Source organism: Ambystoma mexicanum, chromosome 4p (assembly GCF_040938575.1).
Source record: "Ambystoma mexicanum isolate Mex_15411 chromosome 4p, UKY_AmexF1_1, whole genome shotgun sequence".
In the NCBI taxonomy this organism is placed as follows: Eukaryota; Metazoa; Chordata; class Amphibia; order Caudata; family Ambystomatidae; genus Ambystoma; species Ambystoma mexicanum.
In genome coordinates, this window is record NC_090927.1 from 137338013 (window position 1) to 137353553 (window position 15541).

At 42.9% G+C, this 15541-nt stretch overlaps 1 protein-coding gene across 2 annotated transcripts in view; it reads left to right on the forward strand.

The window, feature by feature from the left end:
• HADHB (hydroxyacyl-CoA dehydrogenase trifunctional multienzyme complex subunit beta) overlaps nt 1-15541 on the forward strand; it is a 679110-nt gene that overhangs the window by 530089 nt on the left and 133480 nt on the right. For both annotated transcript variants that reach the window (XM_069605580.1, XM_069605579.1), the window contains exon 11: nt 2607-2686. In XM_069605580.1, the coding sequence (XP_069461681.1) occupies nt 2607-2686 (80 nt within the window). The remainder of the gene's footprint in view (nt 1-2606; nt 2687-15541) is intronic.

Consider the following 15541-nt stretch of genomic DNA (forward strand, 5'->3'; position numbering starts at 1 on the left):
AAACAGCTATCCAAACCAGCTATCGTCATCTTCTTCGTCGGTTTCATTGATCATCTGGTTCTGTAGGTTTGTCAGCATACCTATAGCCTCAGTTCCATTTTCCTCATCGTGAGAAGGTATAAATGTGCAAAATGATTCTCCAATTTTTGCACAAACTCCTCCATCCATAGCTTTCATCATGTCAAGTACATATCTGTTTTGGAGAGTCATCAGTTGGACGGCTCTTAACGCTTCCTTGATCGCATTGAATCCTTTTATCATGTTGAAGGTTTACAGTAACTCCCACCTGGTTATCTGCAACCATTTAGTATTTGCTCCAACTTGGAATCTTGGCATGATGATTGTCGCGAACACTGATGAGGTGAGGCTGAACAGCCTGGGTTCGTATGGGATTGCATGAAATGCTGCTTCTGATTTGGCAGAAAAATAATTTTCTCTTCTCTTGAGTTATCAGTTCCACAGACAACCTCTTGTGCTGTCGGGACATCCATTTCTACAGCCACGAAGATCTTGGTTTTCCCCATGCTGTACGGTAGAAGTGCACAAACAAAGCATTCTCCTTCTGAATTTCATCTTCCAACTTCTTTCATGTGCTGGTACCAAATGTTGTTTCCTAGATGTGCTGTGCTGTCCAGGTAGTCGTTGAGTTCATTATTATCTGCATGCATGCTTATTTTGATTCTTAAGGTTTTCCTGTAGTTTGCTATAACTACATCTCTGTATGGCTTTTTCTTGCTGGTGGGTTCTCGGGTATCCTGGTTCATGGTGCAGGCTTCCTCATATGCATCATTTGTGTGGACAAGAGCCTGGCAGCTCTTTCCTGGTCCTAATGCATCTTTTCTCTGCTGCGTGCAATTGCCCATGCCAACCAGCCTGACACTGGTCCGGTATATGGCTGTATTGTAGGCCTGGTACTTGTCCCTTGTGTTGAAATATGTGTTGGGTAATACAGCCTCTGTCGTTTTGTTCTTAAATTCCTATTGTTTCCTTGCTCTGGCTATGTATGGGAATAGTACATTTACTGACATTTGTGTCCTTGCGGAGAGTTGTTCCAAGGCCACTTCGGTTTTCTTAAGGGCTTGTGATATGACTGCTTCTGTTGGTCTTTTTCTTCTTCTTATTTTGTCCCACTATCTCCTGTGAAGGTTTTTACAGTAGGCAGTCTCATCCTCTTTGCTGCTTTCGTTTGTGGTTCTATGGTCATTGACACTAGGCCTGTTTTTTTGTGTGCATTCAGTGTGTGCGTTTAGTTGTCGGTGCTTTGTCTTCATTAATTTCCTGCCGACCCTGTCTCTGGCTTTCCTGCTCATTCGTTACCATAAATGTGTGTATATCACTATTAATCACATTAATTTCGAGTTCATTTACTCTACCATCAGATTTTCTAGCGACTGGAATTGCTATATAAGGTCTGGGTGCTTTTGTGGGTTTCATGTGTGTATCAGGTGGGTGCACTGAAATTGGAACGCTCCGTGCACCAATAAAAAATGCACTTCTGATCGTTAAGACAGTAAAAGTATGATCAATACAATGCAGAAGTACATTATGGTCAATATGTAAGGCAACAGCATTTTCTTCCAGAGAAGCGGGGATGCCTCTGCTTGTGGGAGGACCAGGAAACTGCTCTGGGCCCCCATCTCGATCATTTGCCAAATGTCAATGTTATTGTTCCCCCACCCAATATCATTCTTCGAGTTCTGTGTCAAAAAATGTCAGGTGCTTCACAAGTGTCCCCCCTCTTGCGGCTCTTCTTGGTCATGCTGCCATTTTACGGGCTTAACAACTCTGAAGATGGCTGCCGGAGGAGGGGCTTAGGCAGGGGACTTTCATTGGATAGGGCAGTATGACCCAGATCGATTTAGAGGAGCAATACAGTTTGTAAGTGAAACGGTTTTTCTTTTATTGAGGATTCCCAGCCTGACGTGGAATATTCATGAGCATGTGAATCCATGACAGACCCATGCTGGAGAACAATAGTTACAGGTAAGTAACTTGTTCCTACTTTAACCATTGAGAGAGTTTTGATGCAACTTGGTGGCTACTCTTATTCCAATTATGATAAGTCTCTTCACGCTGCCCACAAAGGTCTGTGGAAAAACCTCTATAACCATATCTAAACAGATAGCTTCTCAGTTTTCAATGAGGAAGTGTTCTAACATCCAGAATGTGGTTTTCCCAGTGGTCTGGAATTCCTGAATGCATGGAACCAACATGTTTAATTTCAAAGACGATCTGAAAATGTTCTTTTTCAACCAAACATTGTATTTATCAGTATGGATCTACATTAAGTGAATTGACAGTACTATTTTCTTTTTCTAATTCCATTAAAGTATGTTGAAGTTAATGACCTTTTTTGATTGCTTATTCTTAACGTTAAAGTTTGCTGAGGAAGGGTGATTATGGACATGTACCAGTAAGGGCCATTTACTTCAATTAATCTTTCTCCAGGTGATTAGAAGAGGGACAAAAGCACTTGATTATTTTGGGGTATCACCTCTTTGTTAAACCACTTTTTCAGTCCTTCCAACACGATGCCCTCATTTATGTAATTTGCTAAATCTTTGCACAGTTCTTTCTTGATGGGTTTTGTCTGGTTACTGTTTCAGACGGATGGCGCATCAGCTGTTCTTCTAATGTCAGAGGAAAAGGCCCTTGCTATGGGATACAAACCAAAGGCATACCTAAGGTAAGTAGAGTCAATACAATCTACTTTCTAAGTCTTCTGGTGATGGCTTTGGAAGACACTGTGGTGTTAGGTGGGCTATCCCTTACATTATTCCTGGCTTTCACAGTGGTTCTGACTGAGCACTGGGTGGTTGTACTGTTTGCACAAACCTAAATGCACAATAAAGGAAGGTACGTACAGTAGATGATAGAAAATATACTCTCTATGTAAACTCTGGTTTCACTGGCATGTGTATTCTTTCGATTATTTGGCAAACTAGATTACTTTGGAATGTTTGTCCATAGAAACTAATGCACCAAAGTCTATAGGCAGCTCCCATTTAGAGGAGACATGGATGAAGGGTTTACCAAGTTCCAAAGGGAGCTGCAGAGAAGGTAATCTGTGGACTAATGTCGAACGGGACCCCCACAAGAACCGATCCAGCCCAAGAGTTGGCGCAAAAGAAGCAAACCGATGAAGTTTGAAGTAGATGTTGCGGTCCGAGTGCTTTGGAGCGAAGGGCAGCCGAGAAGAATAGCACCACTGACTGATTAGAAGCCACAAGAACCCCCCAGGTTGATGGAAGGCATTGGTAGCATCCAAGTGCAGCGGGTGCAGAAGTGAGTTCCAACATATGGATTAAGTTCGCGAATCACAGTATATAAGCCGAGCAGTGATGGATGAAAGGATGAGATTAACTATGTCAGCAAGGTTGGCTGACCCCCAATAAGTTGACCCACAAGGAGTTTTATATAGCAGCAGGAACCACAATAGTGTTCCTTTGGATAAGGTCAGAGTGTTGTGAAGAGTCTGTATGAAACTTTGACACAAGTTTGCCATGTTTTTGGTTAAAGACTATTATTGAAAACAAATGGGGTTGGAAAATGCCTCTGACCCTGCTGTAAGAGGAATTTCCCTACCTAAACTAAAACTAAGGATCTGTCTGTGTTTGAATGTCCAAAACAAATACTGTCCCATGTCCAAAGTTCTATTCTGACCCTCAAACTAAAACTGAATTTGGAGGTGAAGATGGAAATGTCTTTAACCTTGGATGGTTTAGAAAAAGTGTTCATAAAGGAAGAATAAATGGTTCTAATACAAAGTTCTTCAAGGATAAAGGTCCTTGCTGCAGAGGGTGGTTCCCTTCCCCTGGATTCCGGTTTACTCTGCGGTTTTGCAAATAACTTAGCAATACTGATAAACCAAACTGTCTGGCTTTATGTTGCCTCCTTCAGGACACCAGGTTCTGTTTGCCAGGGTGTTGCTCATTCTCTCCTGCTTAACAGTACCTTTTCTTAGTCCTGATATTTCTTCCAAGAACCATTTTATTTCTTGTACAGTTCTCGTTACTTCCTGGTATACTCTCCTGCCAGGGCTTCTTGTATTCACACACTTGTAATTGTCTGGTTTGCGCTCCCAAATTTGCACATATGCTTTGCTGGAAAATGCATCTTCTTGATATATTATCCTGTCCGGGTTTCCCATGTGCTTGCACTGTATGCATTCACATATTTGAAAGGCTTTTGTTCGTAGACCAATTCCCCTTTTTAACAAAAGGTCTTTTCACAGTTCCTCCCTTGGTTTTTTTTACAATTATTTTCTCTGCATGACCCCCGATACGCGCCGGTGTACCGGCTATCTCTCGGTGGACTCACTGGCTCTTGTTGCCGTTATGCTGTTCCTACGTGGTCAGCCAATGAAGGGTTTCCATCTGCTTCCTTCTTGCGACTGCTTCCTGTTCGTTTTCCTGGTTCTCGCGGCTTCCACTCTTCACATCTGCTTTGTTCCAGGCTTCGGTAAGTAATGCGCTGCTCTGTCATCTGCGAACACCCAGGCGTCTCTCCAGCTCCTGGCGCTCCCATAACATGTCCCTCTGATGCAACAGCTTCTTTCATCATCTGTGAGCCTCCTGGCTCCACCACGCCGATCTTGGCCTTTCATTCTCTCGATCCTCGTGGAGAGGCACAGTCCTCTCCTACCAGCAGCTCTGCTCGACCTTGCTGCTGCTCTTCAAATTCCCAGTCCAGAGGTGCATGAGAGCAACTAGAGCGCTTGACGGGCTTGCGGCCTCCTTCGCTCTGCATTGCTCGACGCCTCTTACTCGTCCCAGTAACTTTCGGAAAGGAAGTCCATTATTGAAAGTTGCTTTGAAGAACTTGGATAAACACACTCAATGGTTTTCAATGGCAAATCAGTCTTGGATGGTTGGATGGAACTGGAGAATGTGGTTTCAGAAGGCAGACCAAAGTTGGAAGGTTGGCCTATAGGTGTGTGGAAAAGGTTTTCCCTATTCTTCATAGCCGGGATAATAAATGTACACAATAGGCCATGAGGGTATTCAATATGGGAGGGTTATTTTCATGGGAAAATGGGGATACTATGTCTCTCCCGATGAAGCAATGACATCTTCCCGGAGGTTGTCTCCTCCGTGTGTTCCTATCTCATATAGCCGCCCCCAGTGTCAGGATCAGGTAGCAGCTGCTGTCTCCTGACCACATGGGAGGAGGTCACTGCTGGGAAATCAGTGATGGCTCCACCGGATTCATCACAGCATGCTCTGTTCAGGATGTGCAGCTGCACACTTGACCAATTGAGGTGGTCTCTGATGGGACAGCCAGGTCTATCCTGACTAGTCCAACGATGGATGTAGGCATCACTGGTGTAAACAAACCGCCTTCAATCCTTCAATACCATAATAGTGGCTCCTAATTTCGATTTTGTGATGCATATAGTCCAGGAGCTTTCAGCGAGCACATAAAGGATATAGCGTTTAAACACTTGTGTAAAGGCGCGTTATAAATTAGATGACATATATCCTACAGGAGGATCAGACCATCCTTGCTGGATCAAGGGAAGAGAGTCTGTGACAGGATCAGTTTGTTCAGAAAAAGAGATTTGCTTTCAGGATGATTAAATGTCCATGCTAGAGCTTTTAGTGAGGGTCTTCAGGCCTCATTTTCTTTCAGGTACTCTGGCGTAGTCCAGGTAGTAATCTGCAGAATGGCTCACGGAGGGGTGGGGTCTGGGGGGGAGACACGCTGGAGGTGACCCAAACCATAAAATCCCATGCACCTTTCAAACATTTGGTGACTTTCAAATTAGTGGGGGAGTCAGCAATATCGTGGCCACATACAAAAGGATTTGTGGATTCAGGCGTCTGCAGACCCCTGCCCATCTCAGACTAGATTCCGTTCATTCAGGGAGTCTGTGATCTTAGGTTGAGCGCACACTGGCAAACTAGCAAAGGTGGCAGTTCCCGCCATGAAACACTAACGGGAATAACCATAAAGACAATGGCCAGGTCACAGGCTTTAAACACTAGGTGGCCCTTTTTCTCCTGTTCAGACAGCAACTGGCTACCGTCGCTGTAAAAAGATTACACTGCAGTGCAGCTACAGTAAAAAAAGAATAGAGCTACCACCACCCTGTGATGCTGACACTCAGATAGGACACTCACCTAGTGACATGTGCCACGATTGCAGTAAACCTACCCCTATCGAGAAATGGACTTTGAGGGCAGCACATTTGAAAAGGAATTGCAGTCTTCAGTGAGACTTTGGAAAATGCCCGACTGTCAACAAAAATAAGTCTGGGCACCGCAAAACTAATCAAAAGCAATCCAAGTTGACTGCAAGTGGGCTGTTAGCTGTGGGAGACCCTGAACGTATTTCCTGGACCTTCTCATTTGGAACTGCATCACGCAACAAGTAATTAAATGGACTTTTTAAGACTGCTAATATATTAATTGTGGTTAAGTTTGAAATATAGAGTAATGAGCACTTTTTCTACATTTTGCTAGGCCACGCCCACTTTCCTCAAACAACTTCAAATAGACTGCGTGCGCACTCCTGGCAAGTGGACTGCAAGTGGGCTGTTTGCTGCTCGCAGCTAAGCAGCAGACCACGCTGCTTGCTCGTGAGTGCAGGTTTCCAGTAACTATCAGCAGCCCACCCGCATGAAAGTATTTTGCTGTTAATACGTGGGTTTCTGCGCCCCAATCGAGCTGCCTGTCGAGAAAGACCAGGGTCCTTTGGTCATAAACGTAGACTCTAGTAAGTGCCTGAACTGAATATTGACACAATAACAGCAGTGCATGCAATAGAGATGAAGTGATGAATAGGCCACCCGGTGAATAATGGTGGATGTTACAAATAGCAATGATATTCGAGTGCAAATGTATGACCTAGTGAATTGTTTGGAGGTTGGTGCTTTGTAAAACAAATGGTGTACGTAGCGCCCGCGTGACTCCATGGATGGTGTAAGCCAACGGCAGCAATTTTGAAAATATATATGAGTGATGTAATGTGTATTTTATTACTATCGACGCTCAAGGGCTTGTTCTGGAGTTGAGACTCTGCGTTAACTTGTTACGCCAGATGCTTCTATGTCAATATTGCCACATAGTTGGATAAGCACAAATTACGCAGCATTTATTTGAAGTGGCCCGCACAGCTCATTTTGATACAGCGCACCTGATTCAAAATTCCCATTTGCCTTAATTCTAAAACTACAACAAATGTGGGTTAGTTGTGCGAGGTTAGGATTTATGGGGTAGGGTTCATAATTTGAGCCTTGCCGAATATGAAATGAAAGCACACACATGGGAAGTGCGACGTTATGCCTGCTGCGGCTTCTATAATAATTTGCCGCATGAGCATATCTCAAGCAGCTGCGCTTCCACTAGCTGGTTCATCAGATACTGATGAGGACCTCATTGAGTGTGCGCAACAGTGCTCGAATATATGCCCAATTGAAAGGGAATCAATGGTAGTATCTGACACCATGGGAAATCTGGAGTCTTCGCAATCATTATATTGCGAGGACAAGCCCAATGAGCCGATGAATGGTTTAATGTTGGGTTCAGTGGGCACAAATCGGATGAGAGAGCGGGATCCAAGTTTTTTCTTTATGGACACCCCTCCAATATTTGAACCAGGTGAATCACTCTGTTAAGTCTTTCTCAACATTTAGACGCCTCAAACCAACTTTCCAAGCAATTGGGTTCCATGAATCCCAACGCTTTAACAGCAACCATTATAAATAAAGCTGACTTGCATGATGCAATGCATAGCAGCGCTGCTGATTCATCGATCCTAATAGAATTAAGAAAACCAACGCGAACTCTAAATGAAATCATGATGGTATTAACTGCAATGCCTGAGATGTGTGTAAAAAGTATGATTAAAATCTATCCCGTCCCCATAGGTTATGGTGTTCCCACAATGAATGAATTTGACCCAACTATACCTGTTTCATCTGGGATTGGACCTATCTTACAGGAACCAAATGAGGTAGTGAATATTACCCACAGAGATCTAGGGTCCAGTTCATCGGATCTAAAGATACCCGCTGAGGCAAATGATTCGGTACTTCAGTTTAGTACAAAAATATCAAAGAAAAAAAAGAAAAAAAAATAGACACAAACAAGCACAGGATCAAAGGGCATTGAATTTATCCTCTTGTAAGTTCCTGAGAGATCAATCTGCGTGAGGTCTTGCTAGGGCACCACACAGAAAGCAATGCAATTCTCGTTACTGATTCCCCGGAAATAAATGGGGAAGTAAGACTTGGCACCAAATAATTCCCAAGCAAGTGCTACTGATCAGACTAATGGTATAAATCACGGGCAAAAAAGCCTGTCTGAAGTACTAAAGAATAAAAACGTAGCAGAGAATATATGAATTTGAAATCGATTGAAATGGGTGTGCAGGATACTTTTGCCATTTTGAAAAATCCAGCAGCCCTGTCTCGTACAAATGCCCCGACATTCGAAGCAGTGGCTGCCTGTGAAACTCCAATTTTCTCTGGGGCAGCCCCATTGGCAGATGCTGAAGCTGACCGGTCAGTGGTGGATGTTCCGGCAAAAAGAATAACTGCAGGGAATTGCTTAAAAAATCAGGAAAAAGTAAGAACTGGAAATGCAATGCCCAGTGCCGGAATGGAGAGAATCAACAATCCCCAGTCACAAGCTGCAGCGATGCTGAATGAAATGGTTCCTAGTGATTCCATCGCCAGCCAAACCACTGACAACCATACCATTTGACACAAAAAGCATTGAAAAAAACCATTGATGCGTTTTTTTTATGGGGCTACCCCCTGAATGCCCCTTTTTTAACCTTAAAAACCAATTTTTACTAAACTAACCCCTTTACCATTTAAAAAAAGATGCATTTGATGTGGTTTTTTCGATGCATTTTTTTCAATGGTATGGTCTGTCGATGCTTTGGATTCGATGGAATGACCGGATACCGACTGAAATACCAAGTGTTGGTAATCCTAATGCCACCATTGATGACTCTAGGAAGGGATCTTTACAGACGGCAGAGAGCCAACTTCTCTGAGGATTTTGTTAGAACAGTGATTAAAAATATACTAAGCCAAAAGGTTGAGTATGAGACCATACAGGGAGTTCACCAGATGGCCCCCAAATTTCAACTAAACAGACCTGCTTCAGAAACAGACCTGCTTCAGTCTCCGGTGCATCGTCGGGCATTTATGGCCATAGCGAAGCGGAGGGCCCTAGTGGGAGTTCAGTGGGTCTTTGGGTAAATGCAAAGAGTATGCCGAATCCTCAAATGGGTCCAGCAGCTAATTTTAACATAGATGAACTGTCTGAGGGAAGGGTTTATAGCTCAACCTATAAAGGCCATTCTAAAGAGAATGTATGTTGTCCTGTGTTTCCCAATGAGCAAAGCTTAATTATGTATTATGTATTTGAAGATGTTGGTCTGCTTGCACTAAATAGACCCTACATAGTAAGTCTATTTAGTGATATTCCAGAATTGAGTTTGATAACATCATCCGATATGAAACTGGTGGAATATATTCATCCCTGCAGATATGACTATGTACACTTGGGGATTCTTTCACCATTGGTGCATTCATTGATCCTGAAAGAAGCAGGTTCTTTACAGAAGAGAGGATTCAATATTTGGAGTTACCAAGATATAAGAAAGCCTCAGCTGGTAACGCATTCTGAATCTGAGACATAATGCAGATAAGCCAGTAAAATAGGATGGAAAAAAGGTTTTATGAGGATAGATTCATACTTAATGAGATGCAGGAATGGAGAACTCTTCCTGTTTCATTAAGGGAATCTATTTCCCATCTGAGGAACTTGGGGAAAACCACTCAATTGAAACGTATAGGCTTGTATCATGGAATTCTAGAGGAGACACATTTAGTCCTGAATAACCGAGTATTTATTTAATTATTTATTTGGCTTTATAAAGCGCCCAGCAGCCCGGAGGCATCGTGGCGCTGTTACAGGATATTCACTTAGTGCATGTTCTACAGGTTATACAGGGTATACCTTCGGTGCAGGTTATAACATTGTTGCAGGAGTAGATGTATACAGCAGTATGACATTGTAGAGAAGGTGTTACGGGTTACAGAGGGAAAGTTTTACAGACAATGCATGACATAAGGTGGTCTAGTTGAACAGCTTTGTTTTTAGAGCTTTCCTAAAAGTTGTCAGGGATTCTTCTTTTCTTAGACTGAGTGGGAGTGAGTTCCAAGCTTTAGGGGCTAGAACCTCAAAGCTAGAGCCGCCTGCTTTAGCTCTGTTTAATGCAGGGATGTGTTGGTGTGCATATTGGTCACGTTTCAGTCTGTGGGCTGCTGATTGGTGTATTCTTTCCAATAGGTAAGCTGGGGCAGACTGGGCGATGCATCTGTGTGTGATGGTGAGGGCTTTCAATATTATGCGTTCTTTGACCGGGAGCCAATGGGCATCTTTCCGTGCCTGGGAGATGTGCTCTCTTCGTTATACAGAGAGGGGCTCTGAGGGCACTGTTTTGTGCGATTTGTAATTTGTTGATGTTATTATTGGAGGTGCCTAGAAGTAGAATGTTGCAGTAGTCAAGTTTTGCACAAGTTGTGGCCCTTGCGATGTTGAGGCAATTTTTATGAGATAGGTATGGTCTCACAGCGTTTATGATTTTTGATGTGAGCGCAGCCGCTGATGCGATGGCGCTGATGTGCCTGTCCATTGATAAAGTGGAGTCTAGATAAACTCTGTGTGTTTTGACTGTGTCTGAGGTTTTGATGATGGTGTCCTCGATGCTGAAAGAACTACAGTTGTCTAGTTTTTTAAGGCTTCTTTGGGGCCTACTAGCAGTATTTTGTTTTTTATCCCATTTAGACATAGACCATTTGCCGCCATCCAAGCCTGGATATGTGCATGTGTGTCTTGAGGTCTTGCTCATAGTTACCTGTTACAGTTAGGAGAATTTGGGTGTCATCGGCATAGTTTGTAAAGGCTATGCCGAAGTCTTCTAGGTCACTGAATAAGGGGAGGGTGAAGAGGTTGTAGAGGGTGGGGGAGGTGCATGAGCCTTGTGGGACTCCGCAGCTGATAGGTGATGGCTGGGCGGATGCCTGGTCTGAGAAGACTCTCATTGCTCGACCGTCCAGAAAGGAGGTGATCAAGTCGGTGGCTTCTTGGGAGAAGTGTGCTGTGTCGGTGAGGTGTTTACACAGGATCTTATGATCGACCAAATCAAAGGCCGCCGAGAGATCTAGGAGTAGGAAGGTCTTGCCTTTGTCCATGGCTTCAAGTAGTTGGTTCTTGAGGTCGAGTAGGGCTGACTCTGTGCTATGGCGCGGGCGGAAACCTGATTGCCTTTTTCCAAGAATGTTGTGCGTTTCTAGGTAAGCTTGGATCTGTAGGTATGCAGCCTTATCCAGGATCTTGAGCAGAAACGGCACAGTGGTAATGGGACGGTAGTTGTTTGGGGTGTCCGGATCCAAGGTAGGTTTTATTAACAGTGGTCTTACCCATGCTTCCTTAAGGGCGAGTGGGACAGTGCTGGTGGCGAAGGAGGTATTGATGAACGTGGTTACAAAAGGGGCCAAAGCTGTGGCACAGTCTTTGATTATGTTGGCTGGGCAAATGTCCCCTTTGCATAGAGATGGTTTGGTCTGTTTCATGATTAGGACTTCAGGAACTGTGACTTCCTTGAATGAGAAGGGTTTAGGTGAGTTTGTACTGTGTGCGGTGTTCTCCTTTATTATGAGGGTGGAGGGCTTAGGAAGTGGTGGTGGAGTGATTTTAGGAAGTTTGTAGAATTGGGATTTGATTTTGTTCTGGAGTTTTTTGATTTTGTCTAGCATAGCATGTTGGATGTTACACCATGTTGCGTTTTTTTCGGTAGGTTGTGCTGAGGAAGGTGGGATGGTCAGCTCGTTGTAAATGGCGAATAGCTCTTTGGATTGAGAGTTGGCTTTCTCAATTCTGTTATTGTAGGTGGCCGCTTTAGCTCTAGAGTATGTAGTAAGCTATAGACCTTTTGATTTCGTCTTAATTCAGGAAACATAGGCATGTGGACAGTTGATGTGGGATGGATATGTAATATTGTGTATGGCAGCCAGTAGTGGACCCAGAGGTCCCAAAGGAGGATTAGCACTTGCGTTCTGAAACAATCAAGAGATACTAATGCTAACAGAAAAGCATATAAACACCTCTGCATTAAAAGCCACCTTTCGTATTAAAATCATGAACGATATTTTATCTCTAATGTTGATAAATATTTACTGGAACAGTTCGAATTATTCAGACAATATGTTGGAAGAAATGATTGACGAATTATCTCATATGATAGAGGATTGGTTGGGTCTTACACCGGGTGGTCTTATAATAATGGCGGGCGACCTAAATGCGGATTGTAATCTTACAAGTAGTGAGATGGAGTGGGCAATAACGTCATTGGGCGACCATGGCTCTAGAATCGGTAACAAATATAAAGGAGCCTTATGGCTATATTTTGCTAAATCATGGCGTATGATACTGCAGTTTAATGATAATCCCACTTGGTATGCACGTGGGGAGTCCTCTGCTATTGATTTTATGTTCGTTGGTGAACAAATTGACTGAAAATCTGATTGTACAAATCGGCCCTTATAGTGATCACGCAATGCTGTCTGTTGATCTGATATGTACAAAAACACTGATAGAAGGAGAGGGGGTGACCACGGACTCATTAAAAAGCGGATGGGAAACAGATTTCGCCGAACAGTTCACTCCAGACCTATGGGATACCATATGCCAGGCAGCCACACGGATATCCATTTCGAACCAATACAAACTCTATACAAACAAATTATTGCATAGATGGCAATCTGATCGAGTCAGATTATCTAAAATGTTTCAGACTACAAGCCCGGAATGCTGGCGTGGATGCGGAAACAGAGCAGACTACTGGCACATGTGGTGGGGATGTCCCAGAATACAAGTGTTCTGGTCGGAGGTCCTGGGCTGGATCAAAGAAGTCGATGTTATCGACAGAACACCTACTCTCTACCTCATATTGTTTGGCCTCGAGAAAGAAGAGGATGACTGGGTCAAGATCAAGGATCTAGCACCACAACTGCTGTTAGCTGCTAGGGCAACACTAGTAATGAGGTGGAAAGCGCTTACAACTCCCACGAAAAACGAATGGATCCATGTTTCCACTAATATATGCATAATGGAACATATAACGGCATTGCTACATGGAAAATTGTCTCAGACTGAAGTCTTATGGATGGAATATAAAAGTATATACCTGCCCACCGGCTTATCTCGTAACAACTCCTACCACGGCGATAGAGGGACAAGAATTGACCTAAGCAACATATAAGTTGAGCTTTACAACAGACTCTCATAACCAACGCAATCTCGGCATTGTACACTGACTCTGCTCGCCACACGATGAATGCTGCTTGACCTGCATTACAGGTTCTGACCAGGAGGGAGGGGGGGGGGGGGCTAGGTCGTGTTTTTGCACGAACTTTATGTATGAAGAATGTGTTTGCAGGACAGACATTAAATACATCAAAATTTAAGGGTTCGCAGCTCCGTTATGAGATGGTTAATTGTGTACTTAATGTATCCTTTCTTTGCATGACTTTTAGCTGTAAAACTAATAAAACCAAATTTACAGAAGAATAAAGTGGGAGAAGGAGTCAGCAGTTGTAATTGTGTTCTGTGTCGATAACTTGGTCAATGTCAGAGGCAATAGGGTGAAGTGGAGTCCTGTAAAGACGGAGAAATTCAACAATCTGATGCACGACTTTACACAAAGAACGCTTGAATCTAAAATGGTAACATATTCTGTTAATCATTTTGCTTTGCATCTCGAGAAGATGTCTAAGTTTTATATGCCAGATGTAGTGGGAAAATGCAAAAAAGAAGTAATAAACATGCCTTTGACATAGAGATTAAACAATGTCGAGCTCAGTTGAACAGAGCACTGCGGGGAATAAAGAAGCTACATTTATCCCCACTTATTGCCAAAGAGTATTAGAGGGGTCGGCAATGGTATAAGAACTGGTTGATTGAACATCGTTCTGTTCAGTATCAAAAAGATGGCGAGGCCATGCTAACTGCGATGAGTGATTGCAATTCTAGAAATGATTGGGCGTTGATTAATAGTACCGAAGCCACCCAGTTTCAACTGACCGGAAATCCCATTAGAGAATCTGTGTGGTGTGATCATTTTGAGACTCTGTATTGTGTTTCTTTATCCTCTTGGATGATTCCTGCATATATTCAGGATAAATGGGTATGGATGCGTCTGTAGACAATATAAGAAGAATTATAACAAAAGCTAAGTCAACTACTAGCCCCCGGTCCTAATTATCTGTCTTTTGTAACACTCAAGCTGAATGAGTCCTTGTGGTCAAGGCTACTTCATCTTCTATTCAAAAATGTGATTGAAACCAGGACAATGCCCGATTCATGGAAAATGTCTTCTGTCCTTTTGATTTATTAAAAAGGGAACCGTTTGAGCCCTATGAATTATCGGCCAATATCGCTGATGAATGTGGAGGCAGAACTCTTTATTTCCATAGTATTAGAACGATTGATAAGTTGGATGGATGACCAAGGTATTCTGGATATAAGACCGGGTTCAGGAAGGATATGGGGCCTGACGTTGGGTCTTCTTGTTTCCACCTTGCAATATAAAGCACAAAATTTAAGTAAACTACTGCTGTATGCTGCATCAATGGATCTTTCAGCTGCCTTTGATATGGTTTATAGAGCTACGCTCTGCAGAGGCTTAGGGCCTTGAACATCGATAAAGACTTACTACACATGTTGATATATCTATACTCTGATACAGTGTTGAGGGCGAGACTCAGCAATGATGGGCTAATGTCTAGAGAAATTAAGGCGATGAATGGCCTTAAGCAGGGCTGTGATTTGGCTGCAATATTGTTTAATTTGTATGTCGGGCGCAAAGGATGCCCTTGATGCAAGTGGATTAGTGGCTCAGAAGGTGGGTGCAACAGCTATAAAGTGGGTTGCATATGCAGATGATTTGTTTTTCTTCGATCGAATCAAAATTAGACTACAAAGGCTTATTGAGTCCTTTGTGCCGTTTATAAGCGAATTGAAGTTAAAAATAAATACTCATAAAACGGTAGTAATAAATTTGGGACAAACGAACAAAAAAGGTTCACAACCAATATGGTTTGTCGAGGGCACAAAGATTCATATGCAGAAAGCAATCCGATATTTGGGCTACTCATTTTCAAACACCATGACGCATCATTTTCGGAAAAACTGTTTAAAGATGAAAGCCATTGAGGCGGGTAGACAAAATAGTAATAGAAAGGACATTTTGAACATTTTCTATGTCTGCTTGTAGGGACTTCTACAATATGAAGGTTATCCCCAGACTAGCATATGGGTTGGAATTTTTTCCAGACCAATTGTCGCCATATTTGTAAACTATAGAAGCCATAATTTGGAGAAAGGTGCTGTTTTATTTAACAAAATGTATACAAATGGAAGCCATACGGTATGAGTTTGGTCTTTGTTCTTTGGAAAGCATCATGAACTGTAAAAAGATAATGTTATACAGAAAATGTGTAACTAGCGAACATAAATTC